The sequence below is a fragment of the Gallus gallus genome, chromosome 7, assembly GCF_016699485.2.
Source record: "Gallus gallus isolate bGalGal1 chromosome 7, bGalGal1.mat.broiler.GRCg7b, whole genome shotgun sequence".
NCBI lineage: Eukaryota > Metazoa > Chordata > Aves > Galliformes > Phasianidae > Gallus > Gallus gallus.
The window spans coordinates 1360549-1375343 of record NC_052538.1 but is presented as its reverse complement, the minus strand read 5'-3'; the positions used below and the strand labels follow the sequence as shown (position 1 = coordinate 1375343).

The 14795-nt window shown below is 37.7% G+C and overlaps 1 protein-coding gene and 1 non-coding gene across 4 annotated transcripts in view; both read left to right on the top strand.

Annotated features, from left to right (window-relative positions):
- Positions 1 to 12577, top strand: part of FAM171B (family with sequence similarity 171 member B) — a 36687-nt gene extending 24110 nt beyond the window's left edge. For all 3 annotated transcript variants that reach the window (XM_421851.7, XM_040704056.2, XM_040704055.1), the window contains exons 5-8: positions 27 to 194; positions 3802 to 3918; positions 4730 to 4853; positions 5157 to 12577. In XM_421851.7, coding sequence (XP_421851.5) covers positions 27 to 194; positions 3802 to 3918; positions 4730 to 4853; positions 5157 to 6492 — 1745 coding nt within the window. In that variant the 3' untranslated portion in view covers positions 6493 to 12577. The remainder of the gene's footprint in view (positions 1 to 26; positions 195 to 3801; positions 3919 to 4729; positions 4854 to 5156) is intronic.
- Positions 12578 to 13814: 1237 nt separating this feature from the next.
- On the top strand, positions 13815 to 13902 carry MIR1812 (microRNA 1812). The gene has a single exon (NR_035314.1). It is a non-coding gene; the product is annotated as a microRNA 1812 (primary transcript).
- The last annotated feature ends 893 nt before the right edge of the window (positions 13903 to 14795 follow it).

Below are 14795 nucleotides of genomic sequence, written 5' to 3'. Positions count from 1 at the left end.
ACAGACAAGGTATTTCTCTAATTCAGGTTTCAAAAGCATTGAATTGACACCTCTTGCTGCAATATGCGCGAATATTCTTTTGGCTGGTCAAGAGCTGAAAGTAAATGGTCCTATTCAGATTACACTTCCTCTTCCTATGAGTACTGTAAAATCAGGAGATGCTATACCTGCATGGACGTTTGATATGAAAACTGGTAAGTAGGCTGATTTGTTATTCAACGTTTTAACACATTTATACAGTTCAGAGTGTATGCCATTTCATCATTAAATATTGATAGCACTGATAAATTGTTGTTAAATAGTCATCACTTTGGCTAGAGATTGTGTGTTGGTTTTTGGCTGACTGGCCTGAATTGTTCAAAGCCATTTCTGAGCTTTCTCTGGTCCAAAAAGTGCTGGTAAAACTCATTAGCATTACCATTCAACACACATTTGATTTAACAAATTTTTATTTTCATGGGTGGCTAATAGTTCAGTGAACGTATGTTGCATGGTGTTACATGTTATAATGTAACAATTCTGTGAATGTCTTTCTAAAGGAAAGTAAATCAGAATTGGGAATTTAAGTCATTTGTTTTGTAAAGTATAGCTCTGAAGATCATTGGATATTAAAACTGGAATATAGATGTTACTTAAGTCAATAAAAACAATTACGAAAGTGAAATGGAGGCTAAGTAAGAGTTATCCACAGGAATACCATAGTTCTTAAAGCATGCATGGGAGGCTGGGAATAAGACACGCTAAGCTTCTTGTCATCACTTCACGTCTAATTTTAGTCAAGAATAATGAGCTATGTACACTTACCCATTTAAATGTCCCATGTGAGGTGTGTGTGCACTAGTGTACTGACAGTATCAGCTTGTTCCTTACACCTTCCACCACAGTTCATGTTAAAATATGCAAGTGAATGAAGATGTGAGTCTTGCTCCTTACTAAAGCAAATAACTGTTGTAGTTGAAAGTAGAGGAGAAGATGCTAACTCTAAAGACTTGTTGTTTACACATTTGAGAGAGAAATGAATCATATTAATAACAACCAAAGAACATAATTGATTTAAACTAAGAGTGTGCTAATTAAAAATGGGCATACTGAAAAAGTTCTGACATCAAGCTTGAATCTGCCTGTACACCTAGAAGGCTTTCAGAAAGCAACGTGGTAAAAGGTAGCATTCTTCATCAAAGTAAGAGTCTTAATCTGTGATGGCAAAATAGTGTAAGGGGATTTAATTTCTTGTTGCCATAGCCATCTTTGTCATCTCCTGCACTCATCTGTACCTATGCTGAGCTGTTTTGACTTAGTAAACGAGCAAAACTAGGTCAGCAGTGCTGTAAAAACAAAGAACTGACAGAAGTAGAGCAGATCAGCGTTGGGGCAAATTAGAATGAAACCAGTGTAAGGTGCATGTCTGGGTGCTGAGGAGCCTACCCAGTGTGTCCGATGAGGTGTGTTGGTCTTGAAGGTAGAACAAGAACATGATAAACTAACCTAACAACTGCGGCAACAAAGGAGTAGTCGATTTTAGTGTTTGGGGTTGTTCACTATTAGAGGTTCTGTAAAGGTAAGTTGTTTGTGATGATCACTCATTGAAGTGCAGTACTGAGGTGGAGCCTGGAGCTTGGTGAGGGAAGAACAAAGAGAATTGGGAACAAGGAGAGAGGTCTTTCAGGTGTAACTTTAACTTAAATTTTTTTATTCTACTTCTTCAGGTGTCTTAAAGAGTAGATATTTGCAACTATCTTTTTGGTTCTGGATGTTTGTTCTTACATACCTTTCTTTATTTTACTTTTATTCTGACCTGTACAAATTGTGACTTTTTTCTAAGGTGACTGAGGAATAGCAAAGCACTTAGTCAGAGTACTGGAGAGTGAGGCCAACTGAGTGTCTTTAGCTCTAGCACACAGTCAAGAGCATCCATAGGTAGCAGCACACCCCCCACGGGAGCTGAACAGGGAGCTCTCACCACAGCGAATAATAGGCTGTGGTGTGAAAGGTCTTATGTGCAGGATGGCCCAACAAGGTGTTGAAGTGTACTTTGGTATTCTCAAGTCCTTGGTTAGTTTGTCATACATAATCAGCGCTTCCATTTCAATGCTGATAGAGGTAAGTGAACAAGTCTGTGTTGTTGTGTAGACTGGTCCACGTGCAGCAGAAATAAAAATATAGGAACTGTTTCCTTGTATGTACTCATGAAGTGCTCCCCAGGATAGCTCAGCGTACTGGTACTGACACTTCATGAAGTTAAGTTGTTGTTATTCCAGCTGCTGCAAATGCACAATCTGTTCACATGTTAAATGTGGCCTCATTGTTGCTAAACATTTTGCTTTGTTACAACTGACAGCAGAATCATAGAATCCTTAGAGTTGGAAGGGACCTCTGAGGTCCATCTTGACCGACTCCTCTGCAATGCACAGGGACACCACAGCTGGATGAGGTTGCACTCAGAATGTGCACTTGAAAAAAAAATATATATTTTTTTTCTTATTGTATACTTTTTTCTATGGAGTATATCGTAGACAAGGTAAAACTTGAGTAGTCAGTAGAGATGGTACTGCATCTTATAGGTATCTTAATTCAAAGTAGAACTTCTGGAGACTTAGAATCTTTTAAATGTGGTGTTGTGTTATTAATCTATTTTTAAAAGCCTGTAAGTAGCTCACCCTCTGTACTTGTAAAAGTGTAGTTTTGCAGCATAGGGACATCTGACCTTAGAGCTGACAAGAAATAGAATTTGAGGTTCTGTTGTTGTCTCCGTGTGGGAATTAGGAATGGAAGATGCTTGGAGCTGGTGTTACTTCTGAGTCTGGACAAGAGGTGCTGGAGGTAACTGAGAAACATTGTATTTCAGGCTTCTAGGCTGCTACTGTTGCTGTTCCCTCTCTGCCAGCTGTCATAAGTACCAAAAGAAGACTGCAAATTGTAGTGCCGAATGGTTTGGGGAGGCGAAGGAAGGGTGCAGACACATGTGGCATGGGAGATCAATTTATGTGACGGGCTTTATAGAAATCACACTTTTTACATAATTTCCTTCTTAGTTTTTGTTTTTGTGTGTTAACATTTTTCTTTCTTGGTATTTGCAGTTTGAAAATGTAAGGTTGTTTATATGAGACAGTTTTCATTTTTCAGGATTTCCCAGATGGTGTGCAATTAATGTATTCAAATAATGCACTGTTTAATTCCATCTCTTCTACTGCATGCTTTATTAGATGTAGAAGTTGGCATGCCATAAAACTTGTCTTTTGCATTGCCTACCAGATGGTGTGGTGTCTGTGGCCTAACAGTAGACCTTCCTTGGGCTAATTCAGCTGTTATTGTCTTGGAGGAGGGAGGAAGAAAGGAATGCTTACGACTAGCATTGTTTATCCTATTGTAGCTTATTAGATTGTTGTTTTCCCACTGAGTGGTGTGAGCTGATGGAAAATTTCCATTCATATCCTTAAATTGCCTGCTCCTTGATTTTATTTTTTTTTTTAGTTTCATACCTGTTTAAGTTCATAAAATCAGTTGGTTTTTTTTTCCAAATAATTTGCAGGATTATCTCTTTAAGATATTTGATATTAAGAAATGAATGATATGAAATCAACTCAAGTAATTACTGATGATATTTTATTTCAAATTCTATGTACACAAGGATATTTGTATTGTAATTGTTGAGAGAAAACTTGCATTTTTAGCTAAAACTGTAATACATAGTGTATAGGACAGAAGTTTAATTTTTCTTGTATTTTTGATAATAGTTTAATTGATAGTGTTTTAAATAGAGAAGAATGTGGTATGGCATTTGCAATATCTTATCTTTTTCAGGTGCTTGGGTAAGCCGTGGGCTAGGAATGGTAAAGGAAGCAAATGATCAGTTAATCTGGACATACACTGCTCAACACTTAGGCTACTGGATAGCAGCTCCACTGCCTGGAACAAGAGGTATTGGAACTACTGTACAAGAAAGTAGTGAATAACTGAAGTACAAATTGGTCATCGGGCTTAGTTTGATTGTTTTGAATAACAAAAGAAAAGGACAACACATGAAATTTCAGCAATTTGATCACTTCTGCTCGTTTGAATTCTGATAATGAGTGCCTTTCTGCATGTGATTGTTTCCTAGAACTTGCAATACAACCTGGATTGCCCTCTAGCAGTGTTAAAAGTTATACGTTTATATTATTGCCATCTTCTGGAAGAACCTTGCGAGGAAACTGTAACTGTGGAGATTTAAAAGCAGCAATACCGTGTCCCTTACAGCTGAGGATCATGTAAAATGGAAAGAAATGCAAGGAGGGTTAGGCTTAGGTATATGGTCTCAGTGGATCCTTTTGTATGTATGTGTGTTGCATACTTGGATTTTGCAGATTCAAATTTAGGAATTTTCCCAGGAGAAATGTGATGTCAAATTGTAAATATAATAAAAGCACTTTTTAACAGAAGCACTGAAAAATATATTGACGATGTTTCTGTCCACCCAAGACAAATGTCATTTGGCTGGAATTGAGTATATGTCATAGTATTGTTTTAGTATCGAAGATGAACCTTTAGAAATCCATTATACTGTGAACCCTGCACATTTTCTAGTCTGCTGAAATAGCAAAGTGTTAAGGGATAGATGAAGATGGTACCATAGGAACACACAATTATGGGAGAAGTACAGTGTGTTATATTAGCTACAGCTCTGCATATCAAGGACAAATACTTGATTATGAAATCTAATTCTTGTCTGCTTTTGTGTTTGAAAATCTAGAATCGATAATTAGTGCAGTTTCCAAGGACATAACAGCCTACCACACAGTGTTCCTTACAGCCATACTGGGAGGTACTGTTATCATCATAATTGGATTTTTTGCTGTTCTTCTTTGTTACTGCAGGTAAGCAAAAAGAGGGGCTTTAATGAGCTCAGCATTAATGTAATTTAAGATTGATAAACAGTTACTTGGACTTGGCAGGTTTCTTAAGACTTGAAAACATTTTGTTTGCTTTATACGCCCAACTCCAATACATAGCCAAAGATTTCTTTAATTTTGGTGCTTACAGAACTTCATTTTAAGTTTTTTTTGACATCATATTGTACTAGTAACTTCTTAAACAACATCTTATATTCAGATATGGCAATGAACAGTTGTTGTATTTCCTAGCATACTCTGCAGTCACTCTGCATTTCTTTTGCTTAGGGACAAATGTGGTCGGACACAAAAGAAGGAAAAAAATACAACTAAGCTGGATGTCATAAAAAAAGATCAGACAACATCAACAACTCACATAAATCACATCAATGCTGTCAAGGGGTCTTTAAAGTTAGAGGATAAGTCGCAGTTATATACACCGAAGATGTCTTCGTACAGCCCTCAAAGAAGGATGTCCACAGACACAGAAGATGGAAAATCACGAGACAATTTTAAAATCTACTCGGAAGATGCTTCTTATCAGTCATCCTATCAGACTGGTCAGTCAATAAATTCACCTCATTCACTGGAGCCTAGTGCTGGACTCAGACACTTGCAGCCACCAAAGCATACTAACGGTGCTACTTCCCAGGCTCCTAGGGACATCCAAGAGCAAAACAGATACCTTACACTGCAAGAGGAGATATATGGGCTTTCCCATATCCCAGAACATCTAATGCATATTTACAATCAACCTATTGCTATTCTTCAAACCTCTGATCTTTTCCATTCCCCAGAACAATTGCACACTGCTAAATCAGCAACTCTGCCAAGGAAAGGACAGTTAGTGTATAGCCCCATGATGGAGCCTGTGAATCGAGACGGTTACATTCAAACACTACCTAAAATGCCACTGCACTCTCATCCACAGCCTTCTGTCTGCAGAGATGAAAAAAGCACGTTGGATGGTGAACAAGGCTTGCCTTCTCAAACATCAAACTGGGGTCGGTACACTAACAGCTTACTGGAATCTGTCTCTGTCCCTGGAACGTTGAATGAAGCAGTTGTAATGACTCCGTTTTCATCTGAGCTTCAAGGCATTTCAGAACAAACGTTATTGGAGCTCTCCAAGGGAAAGCCGTCTCCACATCCTCGAGCATGGTTTGTGTCTCTGGACGGAAAGCCAATAGCTCAAGTGAGGCATTCTTTTATAGATATAAAAAAGGGCAGAAAAACAGAGAGTAATGATACCAGTCTGGACTCTGGTGTGGACATGAATGAGCATCATCCTGGTAGGAAACTGGAGCGAGAGAAAACCTTCATTAAAAATATGCCGCATTCAAAGATCCTTTACTTGGAAGATCTGGATCTGAGTAGTAGTGAAAGTGGGACCACTGTGTGTACTCCAGAGGACCAGGCTGTGAGGCACATTCTGGATGGAGGGAATGGGCCAGCCATAGAACAGCATGATGAAGAGGGTCTAAGAAGAAAAACTGTGTCAGGAAGTCAGGAATCCGGTATCCCTTCTCCTAAAAAAAGGGATAGGCCATCTCTAACAAAAAGAGATAGCAAAACTAATATCTGGAAGAAAAGAGAGGAGAGGCCGCTTATTCCTATAAATTAAAACACAATGTGCTTTGTGTTGTTGCTCTCCCTGCTGGTTGTTGACCTCTTGGCTGCTTGTGTAATTCTGCAGTGTAGGGTTTACAAGGGAAATATTGTTTTCTAGTATCAAGAAAAGTTAACGTTTTTTAATGTACAGATTGAGTTACTATAACTTCAACTGGGCAATTGATATTCAATGTGAATTGATAACAGGGAAATGCAAATGAAAATTTTCCAATTCTGAATTTTGCTGGCAGTGTAGGGAGGGTCCTCGTTTTAATTAGCCTGTCATTTTTTTTTTTTGACACAACTCTTGGAATGCACAGTGAGAAATGTAGGCACATCTTTCATTTGTTGAGTCTTCTCTTAATTTTTGCTAAAGCATTGCTATAGTCACTCAAGCCATTTCTCGGTCTTGTTCCTAATAAATGTGATTATCTGTACAGTATTTTATATGTGAATTTTTCTAGGGATTTGCCACTACCACTTTGTATAATGCTTCATCATTTAGTCCCGTGGCACCAGAAGAAGAGCTCTATTGGATTTATCAGAGGAGTCCTAAAGCGTAACTGTCCTCTGCATCCATTGATGTGCAAGAGGTAACGGTTTTGTATAGCAGTGGCAGCTGGGGGACCTGTATGTGCTGTGTGGTTACTGGAGTTCATCATCTGTGCTATCATAAGATGTTGCCTATCATTTCTAGTCTGCTTTGCTCTGAACTGAGAATGTTGACAGCTGGCATCAACTAGGAAGCATCCACCTCCTGCAGAAAAGGACTGGTTCTGGTCACATTTAAAGCTGCTGTTACTGCTAAATCTCAGTGGCTTCGTTAGGCTTTGTTAGTAGTTAAAATCTTCTTTTCTGCATACTGTTGAAACAGTTGTGCTCTAAAACATCGTCTTGAATTCTGACGGATTTATAAGTTTGACTTTGGCCTGCAATGAAAAAGTATGCAAGTTTAGACAAGTTACGCTGTAGTATGTAATAGTGCCCTTTGATGGGAAAGCTGTTGCTTTTTATTTTATGATTTGGAAATGTATGTGCCTACATTTTACTAATCCAAGCTACTTTTGTCCGAGACTGTGCATCACGGTGGGGTTAAGCAGGCTTTAACAATTGGGGTTTTTTTATAATCATGAGAGCAGATTACAAAATTTGGTCTGTAATGCAATATAAATACTACTTATGACTCAACTTAGAGTTAAACTTACCAAAAGTCATGGATGCATGAAATGTAACTAAGATATGTATAGAGGAAGGGAAAGGCCATCAAAATGTTCTTTATTTTTAATGTTCATCTTGTCAAAGTGATAGTTTCAACTTTGGCTAACAGAAAAATATACATACCCCTTGAATGTGCTTTGTACCGTCTATAGGATGTCTTTCTGTGGCTTTTAAGATGCTTCCCTGATTAAATAAGTTCCAGCATCTTGGCCTTGGCAGTTTGATTACAAATCATCCAAACAAACAAACAAAAAAAGTTATATTTCCCCTAGTTTGTAGTAGTTTGGCTTCAACACTGAGGTCCCAGCATGAAATGCATGCAGGTAAACTGTGGGGTGCACTTAGTTGTCTGTCTGGTACTACCATCCCCCTGCCTTTTTGCCACTGTTGTTGAAGCACACCTTGGTTTTCTTCCGTGCCTGTGCTTCAGGAATTCTTTCTTCTGAGGAATCGGGGGTGGGGGGAGGGGGAGGAGTAAGGTATGGTGGTGGGTTTATTAACATCCACCCCACGTGTGTGCTCAGTGTTGGGAAATATCCTGTGTGGCTGGGCTTCTGGGAGCGTTCACTCAGGAAATCGTTCTGTGAAGTATGTCTGTTCTTTTGGGATTGTCAGTTGTCTGGTGACTGTTTCTAGAAGAATATGTAAGATAATTGGGATGGTACTAGCAGTCCGTTAGTCCAAGTTTTTCTGATGTCTCTAATTCTCTTTGGCCAAAAGACTCTGGTTTAATTATGCAGATCATCTATTTTAGAGGTTAAGATGGCTTCCCGTATTAGCATCCCTTTGATACTTTTTCTTGGTAAATAATTTAACTTCTCTATATGAAATACAGTACCTATTTTCCTGTATTCAATCTACTGGATTATGTATATGACTAACTTTCTAGCCCAAAGTGGTGATATTTTCATCTTTTCCTTTGTTTGCTTTATTACTTATTCATTATATATTTTGAATTGTATTTTCATATGAACACACAATTAATTTGAAAGTTCCTTTTACTTTTGAGGTTCAGTATTGCTCTGCTTGGAGTTGCATCGTTTGTGATGAGTCCCTTTTCGAAAAGAGACTTTCCTATATTCTGCTGAATATATATATATAGTTGAAAATAACAGTGAATCCCTGACTGTGGATTGGAGTTATCTAAGTTTAGTTTCGTTTTCCTACACTAATTTAAATACAGAGAAGATTCTTTATCTTGTTTAAAGCATATTTTAAATGATAGGTACCAAGACCACTTAATTTCTTAAACTCGCTTTTATCATGGAAAGGCAAAGACTGTAGCAAATGGCTTTATTCACGTGAGCTCAAGTGAATGAAATTGTGCACTCCAGTGTTCCTGTTCTGCATCAGAGTAGGTATCTGGTCACCAAAGAAAAAGGATTAGAAATTTTGAAAAGATCAGTTTAGTATTAGAGAAGAACAAGTTTCCAAAGATGCACCGAGTTTGTTCTGATTCTTGTCTGCTATGCTGGTGAATCACAAGTGGAGTTATTTTTCTGAACCTTCAGTCTAAATGAGCTTTTGGCTGTCTGGATTAAGTCACAGTTTTGCCCTGGTAGTTCAGAATGGCCTCTTGAAAGGCCATGCGTAAGTGCATCAGCTCCTAGGCAGCCAGGGAAGTTGGGGGGGGAATATTATTAAGAATTTCTCGCTGCTGAACTTCTTGGTAGTAGGAAGCAAAATGAATTTCTTTCTGAAAATGTTCTTTATGTTCTCATAATTGTTATAGGTGACCTATCCGTGTGTAAAGTATGTGTCCTTGGTAGCCTTGCAATAGCTGTAGCTGTGGTAGGACATCTCCTATCAACATCTGTGTGAACTGGTGTTTCCACTAGGGCCTCGGTTCTCTCTTGCCCAATGAGGATGTGAGCATTTGTTTTTGTGGAGTATTTGAATTCTCCTCTGGAGTGCACAAGCAGCAGTACAGGTAATACAATTTCCAAGGCTGTCTCTAACTGTTGCTTCCATCCGTGCTTTGCTTGCTTTGTAGGTCCCATATGCCAACTTTACTGAATGTGACTTGCTAGCATTTATCACATGTTGTCACATGCTACTGGTAGTAGTTCAGAAGACTTTTCTCTAGCTGTATGTGGGAAGATAGATGTATGAAAACAGATGATGCCCCTAAGGGCACAGTGAGAGGGAATTCTTCCCTGGCCTTATCGTGAGCATTAAATCTTGAGTTTTAAAATCTGCAACTCTAAAATAATTAAAATACTTCATATCCGTATGCAATATTTACAGGATATATTCTGTAAATATAGTCATCATTTTCGATTCATGTGTTGGAACTTGGCGCACTGTGGAAACTCGTATTACCTCTTAGTGACTGGAATTCTTTATTTTGCTCATCCTTTCAAGAAGAGGAGTTTTGCTGCATTGTGTTCTAATATTTTAATTGCGGACACTGTATGCTATGTGTATGTAGATGGAGAAGACAAAACGTTATCGTGATGTTGGGTTTCTTGCAGCTGGGTATATCTTTTCTATGTGTTGGCAGGTTTTGATGAGGTGGTTGATGGAGTTAGCTGAGGCCTTGCTTCTGCAGATGAATTTGTGTGGCTCAGATGAGTGCTTTGATGCACTATAATCATTTTCAGGATCTAAAGGGGGACTATAAGAAGGGGATGGATTCTTTAGCAGGGTCTGTTGTGACAGGACAAGGGGAGATTATTTCAAACTAAAGGAGGGAAGACTGGATATAAGGAAGAAGTATTTTGCAGTAGGAGTGGTGAGGTGCGGGAGGTTGTCCAGAGATGCAGTGGATGCCCTGTTGTTGGAGAAACTCACGGTCAGGCTGGACGGGCCTCTGAGCACCATGATGGAGCTGTAGGTGTCCTTATTCATTGCAGGGGAGTTGGACTAGATGACCTTTAAGGGTCCCTTCCAACTCGAACAATTTTATGTTAATATAGATAATCAGATTAAATAATACATAGCTGTATATACACTAATATCTGTATGTTAACCAGAATATGAAGGAGGTAATAAACAGTAATTTTCTGGTGGTTATAAAAAGTCAGGTACTACCAGAATTTAAAAAAGGAGAAATGCTTAATAATTAGATTAGCAAGAAAAATCTTTTTAATACTGTCAGAATCAGGAGAACTCTGCTATCTTATAAACCTGAAAGCACAACTGATAATGCAGTTATCATTGCAGAGCTAGAGATGATGCACGAGAGATAATCCAGTATGTAGGACTGCACGTTTTTAGTTGTCTGCTCTGTTTCTGTGCAGTAATTTGTACCAAAGATGGTGAGATGATTGGACAGCACTTCAAATTCTTCTCGTTAGTTAAAATATGAAGCAGATTAACAATATTATTGTTATAACGGTGTACAAATGAAAATGCAGTACACTACAACCATTGTCCACTACTGCATATGAAACATGGCATAGTGGGAATATCCCAAGAGCTAAATTAGCCTGCTGAAGTGCCTTTCTCTTTCATCAGACTTATTTTATCAGTGGGACACCTGACTATCCGAGAAGCACAGGTATGTGGTTTTTTTTTTTCTGTTAGCCAAAAGCCCCAATTCAAACGTTCAGTTGTGTAGTTTTTATAATGTTTTCAAAGGCAGATCTAGTGTTTTTATGTTGGAATACTGACTTGTGCATGTTGATGATGATGACTGTTGTACACCCTGTCTTTTTTGTATTTTATGTTTGAAAAGAAATTAAAGAAGTATATCTTTAGCAATCTGAACAGTAGTATCTTTTAAAAACCACGTACGGAATCCAACTCAACTCAGTAAGTCAGAATGAAGCATCTTGGAAATCACTAGACTTACGGGTCTGAAACTGGGCTTTTTAACTTCAGAAATGAAATTATTATGTTTTTAACATACAAACTGTGATGATGATAGAAAGCCATTGTCCATTGCTAATCCTCATTGGCAGTAGGAGGTATATTGAGTTAGGTGTATTGAGGTTTTTCTTGTGTTTTAAAACCAACGTGTATCTCATTTTGAGGCCTAACCTGCGTTGTTTACAGAACCCAAGCTTCTCCATTGATTTGTTTTTTCTTTTTTTTTTTTGTAATTTGGTGCAGTTGTACACATGCAAAACACAGTGATAGGCCTATAGAGTTACAAATGAGCATTCTTTTATAGAACTCTTACTAACTTGTGCCACAGTTCTAACAGAGGACAGGTATGTTTCTCTTAAAGAATTCATACTAAAAGTGGGTTAAGAGATTTTAATCTGGACTTTGTTATATTTTAAAAGCAGTATTCGGTGTGTTCTGCTTATTAAAAGACAAATATTACTTAAGATTCAAGACTGGCAGAAGAAATCTGTGTTTAAAGTCTTTACTTTTAACCTTCAGCCTGAAATTGTCTTACAGAATGAAACTTTTTCCAGACAATTTACAATTATGGAACATTTCTATACTTGCATCTGTCCAGAAAGTGTACTGGTACATTTTTCCTCAGTTTAGTTTTTCAGTTCCTTTGAAGCACTTGCTGCACTTCAGTCCACGTTAGAACAGTACTATTTTCACAACATCTTGCTACTCTGCATGAAGATACTGTTTAGTGCACAACTCATGGAGGCTGTAGAACGTTGTTGAAGTACCAAAACGTAGGTGAGCTGATGGTTGTGGTCATCTCCTTGCATGTTGGAGCTTTACACTCAGCAGGCACTTCATTACCTTGGCAATCATTTTAAAAAACGTTGAAGAACAGCTGAGGTGTTCATTTACAACATTCCTCATGTTCAGCACCCAGGTTTTAAGTGTTTTTACCTTTTTATATTTTATCAGAGGTGTCTTTTAATCTCTATTTATTACAGTATCAGTGAATATGTTGCTGAAAATGTAACTAAGACCTGTAAAATGTTAGAGCTTATGCAATATAATAAAATAGTTAAAAGTCATTGATGCCGTAACTTTAATTTTTATGGTTTTTGAAATCATATGCTGTCCAGGGGCATACTTGTCTCACTTCACATTTTTTTTTCCTCCATGGCCGTAATTCCAGTGTTTGAACAATGTCATCCACCTTAAACGTTTACCAATTCTAAGTCAGTCATATTCTGTTTCATTTCTAGTGAAGAAAGCCTTTTATCTCCACGCTGCATCTGATTCCTGTTCATATGCTGGTGCAGCTAAGAGTATTACCTGTGTGAATTGACTTTGTTGAATTGGAAGGGGGTACCCAGAGAACAAGAATACTATTTCAGGTTTTGCTTGTGCTCATAATCTCTTTTTTCTCCGTTCTTTCACTTAGATACTTTCTGTGACTCCAAGAACAAATAAATTTCTGCATGTCTGAATGTGCAGACGTGCAGAAGCATCAATTCTACCTACAGGTAATCTCAGAGTATCCAGGTAGAAGAACAGAATGATTATGTGATATAATAGAGCTTAAGCCTTACTTCAGAGTTTAAAGTATTGAATTTAATCGCATATAATGCAATATTCCTCAAGCCTTTTTCTCTTTTTCAGCTTTAGAAAAGCCATTTGTCAATTATTTCAAGTTTGTTCAGAAACACTGCAAGACTACAGGCAAGCACGCAGCAAAGGTTCTCCTACCATAGTTGGGCATTCGCATGTGCTCTGCAAACTAATGCTCTGAGAAGCTACAATCTTCCACGAAATTACTGGTTTTCTTCTTATTCTCACAGAAAAAAATATTTTCAAACTTCCTGAGAAGTTGTTTCACTTTATTTAAACCCACTGTGAATCTGCGAGTTGCTTTGAAATGGACGGAGTTTCCTTTGTCTCTACAGGAAAGAAAAGGAATCTCGTGAATTTTATTTCCAGTTCAACAGAAGAAAACTCTGTCAGTCATATTTCATTTTAATGTAAAGATTAAATACCTGGGGCATCAGATCTGTAAATACAAATAATTATATGAAAAATGAGCTGAAATTCAAATTGGTCTATAAAAAAAACCCCCCACAAAACTCAAACTATGGATTACTCACTTAAATATCAATTGAAGTCTATGCGTAGGTGACACTGGTAAGTTTGTTCTAAAGAAGTTGCGACAAATATTGGTTTCTATTAAAGCATAAGGAAAGATGATTGGAAAGAGTTAAATCTTGGATTTGGCCAAGCTTCCAGTAAGAAATGAACTATTGCAGGCATTTGAGTTTAAATTTTCATTCTCTTTATTGGGAACCTAGATATATACTGTATACTGTGTCAAGGTTTAGATGACATACTATACAGTATATATCTAGGTTTCTAATACAAGTCCTCTTCTGAGCATAAATTGTCAGTGAACTATAGCAGATCTTACAGAAAGTAGCTGACACTGTAAGTAGGTTCTTGTACATCTCCTGTTTATTGTACATTGAAAACAGCAGTTGATATGACTTTTTTTTCAGCAATAATGTTAAAATCAGTCTGGTCTTATTTATTACAGCTCTGAGTAAGAACTTTGTTGTAATTGGTCTTTCAGGAATATAAAAGCTGTACTCATTTTACATTTCTTGGAGCAATTTACTTGTCTGAAAGCTAAAAAGGTTTAAAAATTGTTTGTATTACTAATGTTTTTCATCAGTGCAGAAAGTACTGCTGGACAGGTAAGCTAGATTGAGTTGGATCTGACAGGTGGCTACATTCTAGGGACATGCTTAAGGGTGCTTGCACAAACAAAGATGATCTTAACAGGTTGCCCAGGTAATATGTATTTCCAAATACTTATCAGTTGAAAAGTCTGAGGTAGTGCAAGTTAACAGCTTTTGTGAAGATTTGGCTCTCTGATATTTGAAACACTTTTTTTCCCCCTCTTAGCTTGTAATTACATGGTAGGCATCTTCGTGTTGACCAAGATGAAAGCTCTTCAAACAGAATCGACACAGAATACCTAGGGCAAGTAAATTAATGTGCTACCCAAAATGCTGGGTAGAGAATTTGCAATGTTCTGTGGGGTACAACTAGTCCTAAAACAAAACAAGAAGAGTGCATTAGGAAAAACAGAAACTAAAGCTGAATGGCTGAGAATGAGAAGTTGGCCTTTGATAGAAATTTTGTGATTGATAGATAAGCCTGTCTGCTAAAGCAGAGCTGTTGTGCAAGTCATTGCTGTGCTATTGTTCTTACGAGCCCTTAAACCTCCCAGAACACCAACTAGTATGTTGTTTT